General features: G+C 44.8%; 1 protein-coding gene across 1 annotated transcript in view; it reads right to left on the reverse strand.

Annotated features, from left to right (window-relative positions):
- LOC311143873 (fibronectin-like) overlaps nucleotides 1–22,096 on the reverse strand; it is a gene marked incomplete at its 5' end in the record, with an annotated part of 84,687 nt that overhangs the window by 24,160 nt on the left and 38,431 nt on the right. Inside the window, 8 exons of the mRNA XM_084179744.1 lie at nucleotides 1,456–1,722; nucleotides 1,826–1,915; nucleotides 2,056–2,247; nucleotides 5,847–6,119; nucleotides 9,160–9,351; nucleotides 9,686–9,772; nucleotides 21,595–21,763; nucleotides 21,929–22,023. Of these exons, the coding sequence (XP_084035870.1) occupies nucleotides 1,456–1,722; nucleotides 1,826–1,915; nucleotides 2,056–2,247; nucleotides 5,847–6,119; nucleotides 9,160–9,351; nucleotides 9,686–9,772; nucleotides 21,595–21,763; nucleotides 21,929–22,023 (1,365 nt within the window). The remainder of the gene's footprint in view (nucleotides 1–1,455; nucleotides 1,723–1,825; nucleotides 1,916–2,055; nucleotides 2,248–5,846; nucleotides 6,120–9,159; nucleotides 9,352–9,685; nucleotides 9,773–21,594; nucleotides 21,764–21,928; nucleotides 22,024–22,096) is intronic.

Consider the following 22,096-nt stretch of genomic DNA (forward strand, 5'->3'; position numbering starts at 1 on the left):
GGATCCCTAAAGACCAAATCAACCCCCAGCCCCTGGATTCCTGTGGAGAGCTGAGAGAATTGGATGGATGATAGCAACAATGGCAACATTTTCCCGTGACCTATCAGAGGGCAAGTTGGAGCAACCACCATATTGGTTAGACACCTATCCAACCCTCTCAGATCTACATATGCCTTGGGAGTAGGGGCTATGGGTTGATTTGGGATTCAGGGGATGTGTGTAAAGTCAACAGGTCTTATCGTAGGGGTAGGGAACCGGGATTGGCTGTCAACAGGTCTTATCGTAGGGGTAGGGAACCGGGATCGGCTGTCAACAGGTCTTATCGTAGGGGTAGGGAACCGGGATCGGCTGTCAACAGGTCTTATCGTAGGGGTAGGGAACCGGGATTGGCTGTCAACAGGTCTTATCGTAGGGGTAGGGAACCGGGATTGGCTGTCAACAGGTCTTATCGTAGGGGTAGGGGACCGGGATTGGCTGTCAACAGGTCTTATCGTAGGGGTAGGGGACCGGGATTGGCTGTCAACAGGTCTTATCGTAGGGGTAGGGAACCGGGATTGGCTGTCAACAGGTCGTATCGTAGGGGTAGGGAACCGGGATTGGCTGTCAACAGGTCTTATCGTAGGGGTAGGGAACCGGGATTGGCTGTCAACAGGTCTTATCGTAGGGGTAGGGAACCGGGATTGGCTGTCAACAGGTCTTATCGTAGGGGTAGGGAACCGGGATTGGCTGTCAACAGGTCTTATCGTAGGGGTAGGGAACCGGGATTGGCTGTCAACAGGTCTTATCGTAGAGTAAGGGAACCGGGATTGGCTGTCAACAGGTCTTATCGTAGGGGTAGGGAACCGGGATTGGCTGTCAACAGGTCTTATCGTAGGGGTAGGGAACCGGGATTGGCTGTCAACAGGTCTTATCGTAGGGGTAGGGAACCGGGATCGGCTGTCAACAGGTCTTATCGTAGGGAACCGGGATTGGCTGTCAACAGGTCTTATCGTAGAGTAAGGGAACCGGGATTGGCTGTCAACAGGTCTTATCGTAGGGGTAGGGAACCGGGATTGGCTGTCAACAGGTCTTATCGTAGGGGTAGGGAACCGGGATTGGCTGTCAACAGGTCTTATCGTAGGGGTAGGGAACCGGGATCGGCTGTCAACAGGTGTTATCGTAGGGGTAGGGAACCGGGATCGGCTGTCAACAGGTCTTATCGTAGGGGTATGGAACCGGGATCGGCTGTCAACAGGTCTTATCGTAGGGGTAGGAAACCGGGATCGGCTGTCAACAGGTCTTATCGTAGGGGTAGGGAACCGGGATCGGCTGTCAACAGGTCTTATCGTAGGGGTAGGGAACCGGGATTGGCTGTCAACAGGTCTTGTCGTAGGGGTAGGGAATTGGCTGAAATGAAGGAAGCAATGAATCAAGGTAAACTTAAAGAGCGTGTGAAAAGTAAAGATGAGGTCGTACTGGTTTTCTGTTTTCCAGAGAGCGGCTTGCTGTCCTGCTGGCCGCTGACGGCATAGATATTGACGATGTATTCCGTCTCGGGGGTCAGGCCGGTCAGGGTGAAGTGGTTCCTGGATGGCGGCAGCCTCTCGTCCTTGGCCCGCCCGCCGCTGGTCATCTGGTAACGGATCCGGTAGCCGGTGATGATGGCGTTGGGGGCCTGCCAGTGCACCGTGAAGGAGTTGGTCAGGACCTCTGAGAACTGCAGACCGCTGGGGGAGTCCAGGGCTGAGGGTAGAAAACATAAATCAGGAGTCATTTAGGAAACATTTCAAAAAAGGACGGATACCAAAAACAGATACTAAAATCAAATAATTCAAGTGAAACTCACTCGTTTTGTGGGTGCCGACCAGAGGTGAGCTCTCCCTATCTTCGTAAACACACACCACACTCACCAGGTACTCCGTGTTGGAAATCAGGTCTAGAGGGACACACAGACAAGGATACACAGCATCAGTCGGTGACTAGTAGAAGCAAAACACTATTAACAGTCATTAGGAATGTGTGTGTGTGTGTGTGTGTGTGTGTGTCCATGAGTGTGTGTGTTCTCTGAGCCCTTACTCTTAAGAACCACGGTGTCGTCATTCCCGCCGACGCTGCTTTCTGTGATGTCATCCTCGTCATCGATGGGGTGGTAGCGAATCACGAAGCTGTTGATGTCAGCGGGGTCAGGAACCACAGGAGCTGTCCAGGTCACCTGCATACGGTCAGGACCCACCTCAGGGAAACCCAGGTTAGTTGGGGGAGGAACAGCTGTGGGATGGAGAGATATCAGGTATTACGGTCAGGACCCACCTCAGGGAAACTCACTTGTGTTGAAGAATTCAGATGTAGAAACAGTGGAGTGAGGTGGGGCAAACTAACACCGTAACATCCTGAACAGCATCACAAATTAATATGTCCCCAAACTAAAACCATAAGATCCTGAACAGATTCACAAATGATTCACCATGACACTACCATTACACTACCATGACACTACCATTACACCACCATGACACTACCATTACACCATGACACTACCATTACACTACCATTACACCACCATTACACCATGACACTACCATTACACTTCCATTACACCATGACACTACCATTACACCACCATGACACTACCATTACACCACCATGACACTACCATTACACCACCATGACACTACCATTACACCACCATGACACTACCATTACACCACCATGACACTACCATTACCCTACCATTACACCATGACACGACCATTACACCACCATGACACTACCATTACACCATGACACCATGACACTACCATTACACCATTACACCATGACACTACCATTACACCACCATGACACTACCATTACACCATAACACCATGACACTACCATTACACCATGACACTACCATTACACCATGACACCATGACACTACCATTACACCATGACACTACCATTACACCATGACACCATGACACTACCATTACACCATGACACCATGACACTACCATTACACCATGACACTACCATTACACCACCATGACCCTACCATTACACCACCATGACACCATTACACTACCATGGCCCTACCATTACACCACCATGACACCATTACACTACCATGACACTACCATTACACCACCATGACACCATTACACTACCATGACACTACCATTACACTACCATTACACCATGACACCACCATTACACCACCATTACACTACCATTACAACATGACACTACCATTACACCATGACCCTACCATTACACCATGATACTACCATTACACCACCATTACACCATGACACTACCATTACACCATGACCCTACCATTACACCATGACATAAACACAAACAGTAATATGAGAGTCAGAGTCTCCCTCCCCTGATCTACCTCCCCTGATCTCACTGATCTCCCTCCCCTGATCTCCTCCAGTCCCCAAGTGAAAGTGTTAACTTATTCATCAACCCACTTCACTAGTATCTTTCAATCCATGAAAATTAGTATTCTTATAATGATGACACTACCATTACACTACCATGACACTACCATTACACCATGACACCATGACACTACCATTACACCATTACACCACCATGACACTACCATTACACCATGACACCATTACACTACCATGACCCTACCATTACACCATGACACTACCATTACAACATGACACTACCATTACAACATGACACTACCATTACACCACCATGACACTACCATTACACCACCATGACACTACCATTACAACATGACACTACCATTACACTACCATTACACCACCATTACACCACCATTACACCCTGACACTACCATTACACTTCCATTACACCATGACACTACCATTACACCACCATGACACTACCATTACAACATGACACTACCATTACACTACCATTACACTTCCATTACACTATGACACTACCATTACAACATGACACTACCATTACACCACCATTACACTACCATGACACTACCATTACACCATGACACCATGACACCACCATGACACTACCATTACACCATGACACTACCATTACACCACCATGACACTACCATGACACCATGACACTACCATGACACCATTACACCACCATGACACCATGACACTACCATGACACTACCATGACACTACCATGACACCATGACACTACCATGACACTACCATTACACCATGACACTACCATGACACTACCATTACACCATGACACTACCATTACACCATTACACCACCATGACACTACCATGACACCATGACACTACCATGACACTACCATTACACCACCATGACACCATGACACTACCATTACACCATGACACCACCATGACACCATGACACTACCATTACACCATGACACCATTACACCACCATGACACTACCATGACACTACCATTACACCATTACACCACCATGACACTACCATTACACCACCATGACACTACCATTACACCACCATACTACCATTACACAAATTACACCACCATGACACTACCATTACACTACCATTACACCACCATGACACCATTACACTACCATGACACTACCATTACACTACCATTACACCATGACACTACCATTACACCATTACACCACCATGACACTACCATTACACCATGACACTACCATTACACCATTACACCACCATGACACTACCATTACACCATGACACCACCATGACACCACCATGACACCATTACACTACCATTACACCACCATGACACTACCATTACACCATTATACCACCATGACACTACCATTACACCACCATGACACTACCATTACAACATGACACTACCATTACACCACCATGACACTACCATTACACCACCATGACCCTACCATGACACTACCATTACACCATTACACCACCATGACACTACCATGACACCACCATGACACCATTACACCATTACACTACCATTACACCATTACACCACCATGACACTACCATTACACCATTACACCACCATGACACCACCATGACACCATTACACTACCATTACACCATTACACCACCATGACACTACCATTACACCATTACACCACCATGACACTACCATTACACCACCATGACACTACCATTACAACATGACACTACCATTACACCACCATGACACTACCATTACACCATTACACCACCATGACCCTACCATGACACTACCATTACACCATTACACTACCATGACACTACCATTACACCATGACACTACCATTACACCACCATGACACTACCATTACACTACCATGACACTACCATTACACCATGACACTACCATTACACCATTACACCACCATGACACTACCATTACAACATGACACTACCATTACACCACCATGACACTACCATTACACCATTACACCACCATGACACTACCATTACACTACCATGACACTACCACACCACCATGACACTACCATTACAACATGACACTACCATTACACCACCATTACAACATGACACTACCATTACACCATGACACTACCATGACACTACCATTACACCACCATTACAACATGACACTACCATTACACCATGACACTACCATGACACTACCATTGGATAAAAGCGTCTGCTAAATGGCATATTATTATTATTATTATTATTATTATTATTATTATTATTACACCATGACATAAACACAAACAGTAATATGAGAGTCATAGTCTCCCTCCCCTGATCTCAATGATCTACCTCCCCTGATCTCACTGATCTACCTCCCCTGATCTACCTCCCCTGATCTACCTCCCCTGATCTCCCTCCCCTGATCTCCCTCCCCTGATCTCCTCCAGTCCCCAAGTGAAAGTGTTAACTTATTCATCAACCCACTTCACTAGTATCTTTCAATCCATGAAAATTCTTATTCTTATAATGATTACCAGTTTGCTGTGTGAGCGTGGTGGGTTCGCTCTCTCCACTCTCTGTGACGGTGATGACTGAGATGTCATAATCGATGCCGGGCTCCAGTCCGTGCACGGTGTAATACCCGGTGGTGGCCTCCACCATGTCCTCGAATACGGGCACGCTCTCCCCGGCCGCCGTCACCGTGATACGGTAGCCGGTGACCGCCGTATAGTTCAGCGGGTTCCACTTCAGGCCGATCGTCGTGTCGGTGACGTCGACGAAGTTGAGGTCCGTTAGCCGGGGCACGTCTAGTAGTGGGTTAGAGAGGGAGGGGAGGATCGCAGAGGCCGGCCGGACGGACGGCACACAGCACAGAGACAAACAGGACAGACAGAAACAAGCAATGTCATGAGAAGGGCATTATTAAAGCATCTATAGGCTTTAATGAATGAGTGGCAATGATATGGGTTACCAGCTCAGGTGGTATAATGTGGTGCCTCCATGGTTATGTTTATCCTATCACACTGTGTAGGGGTACTGGTATTGCACGCATTAATGGTATTCTAACTTGACATTCATGCGCAAATCTTTAAATTGACATCAATGAATGATTTAGTCCTGAGTTGTGCGTGTGGTCTGGCCAAGCAGGGATGCAGCATCACTAACAGCATCACTAACAGCAGAGCTGCAGCATCATTAACAGCATCACTAACAGCAGAGCTGCAGCATCACTAACAGCATCACTAACAGCAGAGCTGCAGCATCACTAACAGCAGGGCTGCAGCATCACTAACAGCAGGGCTGCAGCATCACTAACAGCATCACTAACCGCATCACTAACAGCAGAGCTGCAGCATCACTAACAGCAGGGCTGCAGCATCACTAACAGCAGGGCTGCAGCATCACTAACAGCAGGGCTGCAGCATCACTAACAGCAGGGCTGCAGCATCACTAACAGCAGGGCTGCAGCATCACTAACCGCATCACTAACAGCATCACTAACAGCAGGGCTGCAGCATCACTAACAGCATCACTAACAGCAGAGCTGCAGCATCATTAACAGCATCACTAACAGCAGAGCTGCAGCATCACTAACAGCATCACTAACAGCAGGGCTGCAGCATCACCAACAGTATCACTAACAGCAGAGCTGCAGCATCACTAACAGCATCACTAATATTAGAGCTGCATTATCACTAACAGCATCACTAACAGCAGGGCTGCAACATCACTAACAGCAGAGCTGCAGCATCACTAACAGCAGGGCTGCAGCATCACTAACAGCAGGGCTGCAGCATCACTAACCGCATCACTAACAGCAGGGCTGCAGCATCACTAACAGCAGGGCTGCAGCATCACTAACAGCAGGGCTGCAGCATCACTAACAGCAGGGCTGCAGCATCACTAACAGCAGGGCTGCAGCATCACTAACAGCAGGGCTGCAGCATCACTAACAGCAGGGCTGCAGCATCACTAACAGCAGGGCTGCAGCATCACTAACAGCAGAGCTGCAGCATCACTAACAGCATCACTAACAGCATCACTAACAGCAGGGCTGCAGCATCACTAACAGCAGAGCTGCAGCATCACTAACAGCAGAGCTGCAGCATCACTAACAGCAGGGCTGCAGCATCACTAACAGCAGGGTTGCAGCATCACTAACAGCAGAGCTGCAGCATCACTAACAGCAGGGCTGCAGCATCACTAACAGCAGGGCTGCAGCATCACTAACAGCAGGGCTGCAGCATCACTAACAGCATCACTAACAGCAGGGCTGCAGCATCACTAACAGCAGGGCTGCAGCATCACTAACAGCAGAGCTGCAGCATCACTAACAGCAGGGCTGCAGCATCACTAACAGCATCACTAACAGCAGGGCTGCAGCATCACTAACATCAGGGCTGCAGCATCACTAACAGCAGGGCTGCAGCATCACTAACAGCATCACTAACAGCAGGGCTGCAGCATCACTAACAGCAGAGCTGCAGCATCACTAACAGCGGGGCTGCAGCATCACTAACAGCGGGGCTGCAGCATCACTAACAGCATCACTAACAGCAGAGCTGCAGCATCACTAACAGCAGGGCTGCATCATCACTAACACCATGGCTGCAGCATCACTAACAGCAGGGCTGCAGCATCACTAACAGCAGAGCTGCAGCATCACTAACAGCAGGGCTGCAGCATCGCTAACAGCAGGGCTGCAGCATCACTAACAGCAGGGCTGCAGCATCACTAACAGCATCACTAACAGCAGGGCTGCAGCATCACTAACAGCAGAGCTGCAGCATCTCTAACAGCGGGGCTGCAGCATCACTAACAGCGGGGCTGCAGCATCACTAACAGCAGAGCTGCAGCATCACTAACAGCATCACTAACAGCAGAGCTGCAGCATCACTAACAGCAGGGCTGCAGCATCACTAACAGCGGGGCTGCAGCATCACTAACAGCGGGGCTGCAGCATCACTAACAGCATCACTAACAGCAGAGCTGCAGCATCACTAACAGCATCACTAACAGCAGAGCTGCAGCATCACTAACAGCAGAGCTGCAGCATCACTAACAGCAGGGCTGCAGCATCGCTAACAGCAGAGCTGCAGCATCACTAACAGCAGGGCTGCAGCATCACTAACAGCAGGGCTGCAGCATCACTAACAGCATCACTAACAGCAGAGCTGCAGCATCACTAACAGCATCACTAACAGCAGAGCTGCAGCATCACTAACAGCATCACTAACAGCAGGGCTGCAGCATCACTAACAGCATCACTAACAGCAGAGCTGCAGCATCACTAACAGCAGGGCTGCATCATCACTAACAGCAGGGCTGCAGCATCACTAACAGCAGGGCTACAGCATCACTAACAGCAGGGCTACAGCAGAGCTGCAGCATCACTAACAGCATCACTAACAGCATGGCTGCAGCATCACTAACAGCAGGGCTACAGCAGAGCTGCAGCATCGCTAACAGCATCACTAACAGCACGGCTGCAGCATCACTAACAGCAGGGCTACAGCATCACTAACAGCAGGGCTACAGCAGAGCTGCAGCATCACTAACAGCATCACTAACAGCAGGGCTGCAGCATCACTAACAGCAGGGCTGCAGCATCACTAACAGCAGGTTGTTATCTGGTTGTAGTGACATCACTGGGCATGTTAATAATACTAGCTAGCAATCTCTTGTCATAAGACATTGTAGGCTTTATATTACGGTGAGAAAGGTTGGAGTAAGAGAGATATGATGGAACCCTGCCGGACACTCCTGTCCACATTATCACATCATAATTCACAGGGCAGGGGTCATAGGGTCAAAGGTCACCTGATATTAGGCCACGCCCACACCTACCTTGAGTAACGGTGGTGGAGACGGGAACACTCTCCATGTCGTCTTTAACGGTGAAGACGCTGACGTTGTACTCCACGCCAGGGCTGAGGTTCTCCAGAGTGCACGAGGTCTCGCCCGCCTTCACAAACTCCTCCAGGCTGTTTCCTTGCTGCCCATTGGTCGGGGTGCCTGTCACTCTGTAGCCGGTGAGGTCTGATTGGATGGCATGGAGAACACGTGACAATGGACAGAGGATAGAGAGTGGACAGAGAAGTCAAAACAGTCATATAGTCCGGACATATAGTTTCCGTAATCTCTGTCCTAAATCCAGAAACCACAATCCTTATTTTGAGCTTGGTCATATGAGGTGTGTTAGTATAAACACTGCATTGTGGGTATGTGTGTGACTCCGGGGTTGGGTTGAAAGCAAAAATAGATATTTCTGTTACCTAGACTTCTAAGTAAATGGACAATGGAAAATGTGCTGGCTTCGTCCCACTGGGGAGTGAGTGAGTGAGTGTGTGTGTGTGTGTGTGTGTGTTCTAACCTGGGGTGGAGGCTTCGTTCCACTGGACAGTCAGCTTTCCGGTGTCAGGGTGGGACTCCAGGTTGAGGTCAGTAGGAGGAGACAGGGCTGGAGGAGGACAAGAGGAACAAGATGAGATGATTCTATAAATTGACATCTCTCTTCCAAGCAACTGTCTCTGACTGGTATGGTTACTCACTACTAAAACATGGTCAGAATGGTTACTCACTACTAAAACCTGGTCATAATGGTTACTCACTACTATAACCTGGTCAGAATGGTTACTCACTACTAAAACCTGGTCAGAATGCAGGGACGGCTTGTTCAAAAGGGCGATATGGGCGACGCACTGCCAAACGGGAAAAGGAAGGGATTTTTTTTCTAATCAATTATTTAAAAAAATTTTTAAAAAAATAATAATTTTTTTAAATAAATTTATAAAAAATTATATCACGGCAACAGCAGTTATCAGTGTTCACGTCTGATCTGCCAGCCACTAAATGTCAAATCAGGCTAAAGTCGTGCTTCAAATGGCCCCGCCCGTTTTTTGGGCGATTTCAGTCAGGTTGAAAATCGCCCAGAAGTCTGTCATAGACTCCCATGTAAAATCTATTTTTTTCACATTTCAAAGCTTTCAATACATTCTCTATGGGTGTCTGTGGGCATGCACTTACGCGCTTTCGTCATACATAACGTAACCACGAATGAACGTAACTAAGAAAAGACCAGGTAGCAGCCTCAATCAATTCACTACTACTATCAAAATGGCTAGGCTTCAGTCCAACTCGATTGTGTCTTTGAACGAAGTTCCTTTTTGTCGGCGAACAAATGAAGATAAATTGGCAACGAAACAATTAGGACCTCCCAGACCAAATGTAATAATTCAACAGGTGTCTACTAAAGGGGGGAAGTCCTACACCCGAGGATTTTCCAAAAATTGGTATGAACGGAAAACCTGGCTAGCAGGCTGCGATGTAGCTAATGCAGTTTTTTGCTACCCCTGCTTACTCTTCCACCCTGAAGGCGGCACAGCAGACAGCACCGCTTGGACAGCGACCGGTGTAACCGACATGCACCATCTTTCAGAAAAGATAAAGAAACATGAGCTGTCAAAGACCCACATGGATAGCTGTTTGAGATTGTCATCTTTGGGAAGAGTGAATATTGCCACTCAACTGGATGAGGGATACAGGCTAGCTGTCCGCCGCCACAACGATGAGGTTAGCAAGAACCGCCATATCCTCAGTCAGCCGGCTAATCCAGTGTGTTAAGTTTTGCGGAGTGTTTGAGTTAGCTTTGCGAGGCAAAGATGAAACTGAGGGCTCCACCAACCCTGGTATTTTTCTTGGACTTGTCAACTTTGTGGCACAATTAGATGAGGTGTTTGATGACCATCTTAAAAATGCTAAAGTTTTCAAGGGCACATCAAAGACCATTCAAAACGAGCTACTGGAGTGTATGCTAGCGGTCACGAGGGAACATATTGTGGAGGAGGTGAAGTCTGCGAACTTCGTAGCTATCCAAGCTGACGAGACCACGGATGTTTCTACGCAGACACAGTTGGTGCTTGTGCTGAGGTACATAGATAGCAAGCACAAAGTGCAGGAGCGCTTTTTTGAGTTCCTTCCCATCTCGGAATCAACCTCAGCCTCAATCGCCAGTGTACTTTTGGAGAGACTGAACGGTCTTTTTGCCGATGACGAGAAAGTCAAACTCATTGCGCAAGCTTACGATGGAGCCAGTGTGATGAGGGGAGAGAAGGCAGGTGTGCAGCAGAAGGTGCGTGAGCATTTCAAGAATGCCCATTACGTGCATTGCTATGCGCATCAGCTGAATTTGATCATGCATCAAGCTACTTCTCGCATCAAAAAAGTGAACATTTTCTTTTCCGATCTGAGCGGGATTACAACGTTTTTTTCCCGGTCACCCAAACGCACCAGCATTCTTGACCAGACTGTTGCACGAAGACTGCCCAGACCTTCATCCACACGGTGGAACTTCAACAGCAGAGTCGTGAACACTGTCTACGAGAATCGAGACGACCTCATAGAATGTTTTGAAGCCATCCGGACGGGTTCATTGGGTTCATTTGACCAGCTTACTGTGAGAGAGGCATCTGGTTACGTGAGGATGCTACATGATGAAGATTTTATTTTTTTCCTGCGGCTTTTTCACAAAATCATGCCCCACGTCGACATTCTGTACCAGAAGCTACAGAAGAAGGACATCGATGCTGTCTTTATCAAACGTGCCCTCGACAGCTTCACAAGCAGTGTGCAGGCCATAAGGTAAGATTAAACAATATCATTCGATCTTTCTCAAAGCAGAGCTTTATTTGAAAATGTATGCATGAAAGGAGACTGCATTTGTGTTTGAAATCACATTATTCTCATTATATATGGCCAGTGGTGTAATCTATCTTATTTTATATACTATGTGTACTGTGCAGTGGTGCTCATAAGCTTATGATCCCATGCTAAAGTTGACTAAAAAGAGGAATAAAAAAATAAAAAAATAATCTTTTGGAAATTGATCTTAATGACTTAATTAAAAAAGTTGGAAAATCCAACCTTTAAGGACACCAATTTTCTTTTCTTTTTTATTCCTCTTTTTAGTCAACTTTAGCATCGGCTTCCTATTTCGCAATAAAGCCTCCTTCACTCATGCTGCCAAACATGCCCTCGTAAAACTGACTATCCTACCGATCCTTGACTTCGGCGATGTAATTTACAAAATAGCCTCCAACACTCTACTCAGCAAATTGGATGTAGTCTATCACAGTGCCATCCGTTTTGTCTCCAAAGCCCCATACACTACCCACCACTGTGACCTGTACGCTCTTGTTGGCTGGTCCTCACTACATGTTCGTCGTCAAACCCACTGGCTCCAGGCCATCTATAAATCACTGCTAGGCAAATCCCCGCCTTATCTTAGCTCATTGGTCACCATAGCAGCACCCACCCGTAGTCTACGCTCCAGCAGGTATATCTCACTGGTCATTCCCAAAGCCAACACCTCCTTTGGCCGCTATTCCTTCCAGTTCTCTGCTGCCAATGACTGGAACGAATTGCAAAAATCTCTGAAGCTGGAGACTCTTATCTCCCTTAATAACTTTAAGCATCAGTTGTCAGAGCACCTTACCGATCACTGCACCTGTACACAGCCCATCCGAAATTAGCCCACCCAACTACCTCATCCCTATATTATTTATTTTGCTCTTTTGCACCCCAGTATCTCTATTTGCACATAATCTCTTGCACATCTAGCATTCCAGTGTTAATACTATTGTAATTATTCTGCACTATAGCCTATTTATTGCCTTACCTCCATAACTTGCTACATTTGCACACACTGTATATATATTTTCTGTTGTATTTTCTGACTTTATGTTTTTTTTTACCCCATATGTAACTCTGTTGTTTTTATTGCACTACTTTGCTTTATCTTGGCCAGGTCGCAGTTGTAAATGAGAACTTGTTCTCAACTGGCTTACCTGGTTAAATAAAGGTGAAATAAAAAAAAAATAAAAAAAAAATAAGCTTATGAGCACCACTGTATACTGTGCTGAACATCCAGGCTATGTGAGACACAAAGGCTAACTTAAACACTAAAGACTTTATGCATCCCTGCCCATTTTAAGTGGAACTTAAGTATTTGTACTATACATGGATACATTGCATATACCTGTGCATCACATAGACAACAATACTGTACAAAGCCAACAAACACATTGGTCTGTTTGCCTTCAGGGACTCCTCTCAACAGCAGCTGCAAGAAGCAACAGGAGCCAAAAGACCCAGAACAGCTTTGAGAGAAGAGGAGAAGCAGAGGCTGTCTGAAGAGGTCTGCAACACCATCCTGGATCACACCAAAGAAAGGTTCTCTTTCTCTGGCCACCTTGTGAGTGCTACCTTACTGCAAGCAGACATGTTTGAAAGGTACTGCCATTCATTTCCTGATGAGGCTCTGAATGCCACTGTGAATGCATACCCCATGCTGAGCAAGGCAAAGCTCAAGACAGAACTATCTCTGATCTATGAGAATCCTGAATTCAAGGGAGGCTGTGGTGCACTGGCACTGTACCAGGTTCTCATGAGCTACAACCTCCAGGAGACGTTCTCTGAGACTGTGACTCTGTTGAACATCCTCATAACTACTCCCATGACAACAGCTGAAGCTGAGAGATGTTTCTCAACTTTGACACGAGTTAAGACATTCCTGCGAAATTCAATGGGCCAGGAACGTCTGAATGCACTGGCCATGCTTTCCATGGAGAGGGAACTAGTCCTCAGCATGCCTGATTTCAATGAGAAAGTCATTGAACGCTTTGCTGTATTGAAACAGAGAAGAGAACAGTTTCAGTACAAGTAATGTAGCCTCTCTCTCTCTTTGTCCCTCCCTGTCTGTCTCTTTAACACACACACGCCCAAATCAGTTCACAGTTGATGTTGTTTAAAATAGTTTTTTTTCATTTTAAAAAAAGTAATAAAAATAAAAATCTGTTCATGTTCATTTTTACAAATCTATACAATTGGCCAGAATATGGTTGTTCATATTTACAAATCTATACAATTGGCCAGAATATGGTTGTTCATTTTTACAAAGTCATACAGATAGCTGTGTTTACCTTTTCTAGAAATTACTTTCAAATTCTGTTTTCATTCTTATTTCATTTGTTTATGGAAATGCATATTGTTTATGCAGTGTTGAGGAATGTGAAAGAACACCCTTGATTATTTTTACTGTGATAACTTATTTTGATTTTGTAAGCCAACACTTTTGAGATCAGTCAATAAATGCTTCTGGTATTGACTTATATGCTGCCCCTGTCTTCATGTTGTTGCTGGACATATCTTTTTTTAAATGTGTGTAGGTCACCTAAATCATCAGAAAAATTGCCCCTCCTGAGAATTTTTTCAGGAGCCGCCACTGTCAGAATGGCTACTCACTACTATAACCTGGTCAGAATGGTTACTCACTACTATAACCTGGTCAGAATGGTTACTCACTACTATAACCTGGTCATAATGGTTACTCACTACTATAACCTGGTCAGAATGGTTACTCACTACAATATCCTGGTCAGAATGGTTACTCACTACTATAACCTGGTCATAATGGTTACTCACTACTATAACCTGGTCAGAATGGTTACTCACTACTATAACCTGGTCAGAATGGTTACTCACTACTATAACCTGGTCAGAATGGTTACTCACTACTATAACCTGGTCAGAATGGTTACTCACTACTATAACCTGGTCAGAATGGTTACTCACTACAATAACCTGGTCAGAATGGTTACTCACTACTATAACCTGGTCAGAATGGTTACTCACTACTATAACCTGGTCAGAATGGTTACTCACTACTATAACCTGGTCAGAATGGTTACTCACTACAATAACCTGGTCAGAATGGTTACTCACTACAATAACCTGGTCAGAATGGTTACTCACTACTATAACCTGGTCAGAATGGTTACTCACTACAATAACCTGGTCAGAATGGTTACTCACTACAATAACCTGGTCAGAATGGTTACTCACTACTATAACCTGGTCAGAATGGTTACTCACTACTATAACCTGGTCAGAATGGTTACTCACTACTATAACCTGGTCAGAATGGTTACTCACTACTAAAACCTGGTCAGAATGGTTCCTCACTACTATAACCTGGTCAGAATGGTTCCTCACTACTATAACCTGGTCAGAATGGTTACTCACTACTAAAGCCTGGTCAGAATGGTTACTCACTACAATAACCTGGTCAGAATGGTTACTCACTACTATAACCTGGTCAGAATGGTTACTCACTACTATAACCTGGTCAGAATGGTTACTCACTACTATAACCTGGTCAGAATGGTTACTCACTACTATAACCTGGTCAGAATGGTTACTCACTACAATAACCTGGTCAGAATGGTTACTCACTACAATAACCTGGTCAGAATGGTTACTCACTACAATAACCTGGTCAGAATGGTTACTCACTACTATAACCTGGTCAGAATGGTTACTCACTACTATAACCTGGTCAGAATGGTTACTCACTACTATAACCTGGTCAGAATGGTTACTCACTACTATAACCTGGTCAGAATGGTTACTCACTACAATAACCTGGTCGGAATGGTTACTCACTACTATAACCTGGTCAGAATGGTTCCTCACTACTATAACCTGGTCAGAATGGTTACTCACTACAATAACCTGGTCAGAATGGTTACTCACTACTATAACCTGGTCAGAATGGTTACTCACTACAATAACCTGGTCAGAATGGTTACTCACTACTATAACCTGGTCAGAATGGTTACTCACTACTATAACCTGGTCAGAATGGTTACTCACTACTATAACCTGGTCAGAATGGTTACTCACTTCTATAACCTGGTCAGAATGGTTACTCACTACTATAACCTGGTCAGAATGGTTACTCACCACTATAACCTGGTCAGAATGGTTACTCACTATTATAACCTGGTCAGAATGGTTACTCACTACAATAACCTGGTCAGAATGGTTACTCACTACTATAACCTGGTCAGAATGGTTACTCACTACTATAACCTGGTCAGAATGGTTACTCACTACAATAACCTGGTCAGAATGGTTACTCACTACTATAACCTGGTCAGAATGGTTACTCACTACTATAACCTGGTCAGAATGGTTACTCACTACTATAACCTGGTCAGAATGGTTACTCACTACTATAACCTGGTCAGAATGGTTACTCACTACTATAACCTGGTCAGAATGGTTACTCACTACTATAACCTGGTCAGAATGGTTACTCACTACTATAACCTGGTCAGAATGGCTACTCACTACAATAACCTGGTCAGAATGGTTACTCACTACTATAACCTGGTCAGAATGGTTACTCACTACTAAAACCTGGTCAGAATGGTTCCTCACTACTATAACCTGGTCAGAATGGTTCCTCACTACTATAACCTGGTCAGAATGGTTCCTCACTACTATAACCTGGTCAGAATGGTTACTCACTACTAAAGCCTGGTCAGAATGGTTACTCACTACTATAACCTGGTCAGAATGGTTACTCACTACTATAACCTGGTCAGAATGGTTACTCACTACAATAACCTGGTCAGAATGGTTACTCACTACTATAACCTGGTCAGAATGGTTACTCACTACTATAACCTGGTCAGAATGGTTACTCACTACTATAACCTGGTCAGAATGGTTACTCACTACAATAACCTGGTCAGAATGGTTACTCACTACAATAACCTGGTCAGAATGGTTACTCACTACAATAACCTGGTCAGAATGGTTACTCACTACTATAACCTGGTCAGAATGGTTACTCACTACTATAACCTGGTCAGAATGGTTACTCACTACAATAACCTGGTCGGAATGGTTACTCACTACTATAACCTGGTCAGAATGGTTCCTCACTACTATAACCTGGTCAGAATGGTTCCTCACTACAATAACCTGGTCAGAATGGTTACTCACTACTATAACCTGGTCAGAATGGTTACTCACTACAATAACCTGGTCAGAATTGTTACTCACTACTATAACCTGGTCAGAATGGTTACTCACTTCTATAACCTGGTCAGAATGGTTACTCACTTCTATAACCTGGTCAGAATGGTTACTCACTACAATAACCTGGTCAGAATGGTTACTCACTTCCATAACCTGGTCAGAATGGTTACTCACTTCTATAACCTGGTCAGAATGGTTACTCACTACTATAACCTGGTCAGAATGGTTACTCACTACTATAACCTGGTCAGAATGGTTACTCACTACTATAACCTGGTCAGAATGGTTACTCACTACTATAACCTGGTCAGAATGGTTACTCACTACTATAACCTGGTCAGAATGGTTACTCACTACAATAACCTGGTCAGAATGGTTACTCACTACTATAACCTGGTCAGAATGGTTACTCACTACAATAACCTGGTCAGAATGGTTACTCACTACTATAATCTGGTCAGAATGGTTACTCACTACTATAACCTGGTCAGAATGGTTACTCACTACTATAACCTGGTCAGAATGGTTACTCACTACTATAACCTGGTCAGAATGGTTACTCACCACTATAACCTGGTCAGAATGGTTACTCACTACAATAACCTGGTCAGAATGGTTACTCACTACTATAACCTGGTCAGAATGGTTACTCACTACAATAACCTGGTCAGAATGGTTACTCACTACTAAAACCTGGTCAGAATGGTTACTCACTACTATAACCTGGTCAGAATGGTTACTCACTACTATAACCTGGTCAGAATGGTTCCTCACTACTATAACCTGGTCAGAATGGTTCCTCACTACTATAACCTGGTCAGAATGGTTACTCACTTCTATAACCTGGTCAGAATGGTTACTCACTACTATAACCTGGTCAGAATGGTTACTCACCACTATAACCTGGTCAGAATGGTTACTCACTACTATAACCTGGTCAGAATGGTTACTCACTACTATAACCTGGTCAGAATGGTTACTCACTACTATAACCTGGTCAGAATGGTTACTCACTACAATAACCTGGTCAGAATGGTTACTCACTACTATAACCTGGTCAGAATGGTTACTCACTACTATAACCTGGTCAGAATGGTTACTCACTACTATAACCTGGTCAGAATGGTTACTCACTACTATAACCTGGTCAGAATGGTTACTCACTACTATAACCTGGTCAGAATGGTTACTCACCACTATAACCTGGTCAGAATGGTTACTCACTACAATAACCTGGTCAGAATGGTTACTCACTACTATAACCTGGTCAGAATGGTTACTCACTACTATAACCTGGTCAGAATGGTTACTCACTACAATAACCTGGTCAGAATGGTTACTCACTACTAAAACCTGGTCAGAATGGTTACTCACTACTATAACCTGGTCAGAATGGTTACTCACTACTATAACCTGGTCAGAATGGTTACTCACTACTATAACCTGGTCAGAATGGTTACTCACTACTATAACCTGGTCAGAATGGTTCCTCACTACTATAACCTGGTCAGAATGGTTCCTCACTACTATAACCTGGTCAGAATGGTTCCTCATTACTATAACCTGGTCAGAACTGATAAAGAGGAACAACCAGAGGAAAAAGGAACAGGAAGAGATTTCTGACGTCCCTGATCCAGATGCAACTCTTTTGGGGTAATATACGGTTACTCAATAGAATGGTGTGGTTAAATTGCAACACACATTTCCTTTATAAAAATAGTAGATATGCTAAGGTCACGTTACTGTTCTTAATAATTGGATTTAAGGTCAACTAAGTTGAGCAACTCAGCCAAGGAAACAAAGTAGATTTAAAGTCAATAGAATTGCCTGATCAAATAGAGACATTCTAACTAACTACAGTTGAAGTCGGAAGTTTACATACACCTTAGCCAAATACATTTAAACTCAGTTTTTCACAATTCCTGACATTTAATCCTAGTAAAAATTCCCTGTTTTAGGTCAGTTAGGATCACCACTTTATTTTAAGAATGTGAAATGTCAGAATAATAGTAGAGAGAATGATTTATTTCAGCTTTTATTTCTTTCATCACATTCCCAGTGGGTCAGAAGTTTACATCCACTCAATTAGTATTTGGTAGCATTGCCTTTAAATTGTTTAACTTGGGTCAAACGTTTCGGGTAGCCTTCCACAAGCTTCCCACAATAAGTTGGGGGAATTTTGGCCCATTCCTCCTGACAGAGCTGGTGTAACTGAGTCAGGTTTGTAGGCCTCCTTGCTCGCACACACTTTTTCAGTTCTGCCCATGTCACAGAGACCGCCGAGGCTGCTCCTCCTCCTTGCTCGGGCAGGCTTCGGCGTTCGTCGTCCCCGGAGTACTAGCTACTACCGCTTGATGTTTTCGATGTTTGTTTGGTTTTGTCTAGTTGGTGCACCTGTCTCGTATTCTGTCTTGATTATGTCTCCTATAAGTTCCCCTTTGTTAGGTTTGCATTTTGTTTGTTATTGTCCGCCTGTCTAGCGTGTTTAGGTTCTGTGTCCTTGCCTTAGCTGGTATTTGCGCACTTGCGTATTTGTTTTACACCTCTTGTGTTTTTCGGAGGTTGTTATTTTTGTGTGTACCTTACTTCATTTTGAGTAAAGTCGTCTTGACTATTCTTCTGTGTCCTGCGCTTGACTCCACCACCGCATCCACTTCAGAACCCGTGACAGCCCACAACTTTTCTATAGGATTGAGGTCAGGGCTTTGTGATGGCCACTCCAATACTTTGACTTTGTTGTCCTTAAGCCATTTTGCCACAACTTTCGAAGTATGCTTGGGGTCATTGTCCATTTGGAAGACCCATTTGCAACCAAGCTTTAACTTCCTGACTGATGTCTTGAGATGTTGCTTCAATATATCCACATAATTTTCCTTCCTCATGATGCCATCTATTTTGTGAAGTGCACCAGTCCCTCCTGCAGCAAAGCACCCCCACAGCATGATGCTGCCACCCCCGTGCTTCACGGTTGGGATGGTGTTCTTCAGCTTGCAAGCAACCCCCTTTTTCCTCCAAACATAATGATGGTCATTATGGCCAAACAGTTAAATTTTTGTTTCATCAGACCAGAGGACATTTTTCCAAAATGTACGATCTTTGTCCCCATGTGCAGTTGCAAACCTAAGTCTGGCTTTTTTATGGCAGTTTTGGAGCAGTGGCTTCTTCCTTGCTGAGCGGCCTTTCAGGTTATGTCGATATAGGACACGTTTTACTGTGGATATAGATACTTTTGTACCTGTTTCCTCCAGCATCTTCACAAGGTCCTTTGCTGTTGTTCTGGGATTGATTTACACTTTTCGCACCAAAGTACGTTCATCTCTAGGAGACAGAACGCGTCTCCTTCCTGAGCGGTATGACGGCTGCGTGGTCCCATGGTGTTTATACTTGCGTACTATTGTTTGTACAGATGAACGTGGTACCTTCAGGCGTTTGGAAATTGCTCCCAAAGATGAACCAGACTTGTGGACGTCTACAATTGTTTTTCTGCGGTCTTGGCTGATTTCTTTTGATTTTCCCATGATGTCAAGCAAAGAGGCACTGCGTTTGAAGGTAGGCCTTGAAATACATCCACAGGTACACCTCCAATTGACTCAAATTATGTCAATTAGCCTATCAGAAGCTTCTAAAGCCAAGTCAACTTATTGTATGTAAACTTCTGACCCACTGGAATTGTGATACAGTGAATTATAAGTGAAATAATTTGTCTGTAAACAATTGTTTTTCTACAATTGTTTTTCTGAGGTCTTGGCTGATTTCTTTTGATTTTCCCATGATGTCAAGCAAAGAGGCACTGGAATTGTGATACAGTGAATTATAAGTGAAATAATTTGTCTGTAAACAATTGTTGGGAAAATGACTTGTGTCATGCACAAAGTAGATGTCCTAACCGACTTGGCAAAACTATAGTTTGTTAAAAATACATTTGTGGAGTGGTTGAAAAACGAGTTTGAATGACTCCAACCTAAATGTATGTAAACTTCTGACTTCAACTGTAGGTAACCAGGTCACAACTAGAGACATTCTAACTAACTAAGTAACCAGGTCACAACTAGAGACATTCTAACTATGTAACCAGGTCACAAATAAAGACATTCGAACTAAGTAACTAGGTCACAAATAGAGGCAAAAAAAATAAAAAATGTTTTTGCCCAGGCTCGGATACGCTAGAAAACGGTTGTCGATGACCAACGCTCCAGGAATATTAAAAAGTCTAAGAAAAGTAGGGAACCTTTTGAGGCCAAAGTCATTATTCTCTGATTGATGGTGATGGAGAACATCATCTCTATCCTCTGTTCACTAACGTGTGGAGACCCAGCATAAGTAAAGCCTGATTTTTACTGCACAAAGTTAGCAGTTGCTGACAAACCCAGACTAAGTCGTTATTCTCGGACTTACGTGTGACTACGCGGCGTGTGATTGGGTTGTCCTGCTCGTGTCCGTTGACGATTGGCTGAACGCTGTAGGTGTACTCAACCCCGGGGGTCAGGCCTGAGATGTAGATGCTGCCTGAGTTGGAGGTTACATCTCTGGGGGCCTCGCCTCCATGACTGGGCCTCACCGTCAACTACACGGGGAGACCGAGCGAGAGAGACACAGAGACACACACACACAAAACTGAAGAGTTACGAGGTTAGCCCTTTCCCAGCATCACAGAAGCCAGAGCACAACTCTAGTGTGACATAGATGGACCTGTGTGTGTGTGTGTGTGTGTGTGCGCGTGCGAGCATACCTTGTATTCCACTCGGGGCACGGGGGTCCAGGAGATGATGATGGAGGTGTCTGTGACATCAGTACTGAAGCGAGGGGTGTTGCCCATTAGCTGAGCTGGAGAGAACACACAGGGTCAGAGGTAAGGGGTTAGGGGTCAGGACTATTCAAACGAACAAGGAACTCCCAA

The sequence above is a fragment of the Coregonus lavaretus genome (assembly GCF_964263955.1).
Source record: "Coregonus lavaretus genome assembly, chromosome: 16".
Lineage (NCBI taxonomy): Eukaryota > Metazoa > Chordata > Actinopteri > Salmoniformes > Salmonidae > Coregonus > Coregonus lavaretus.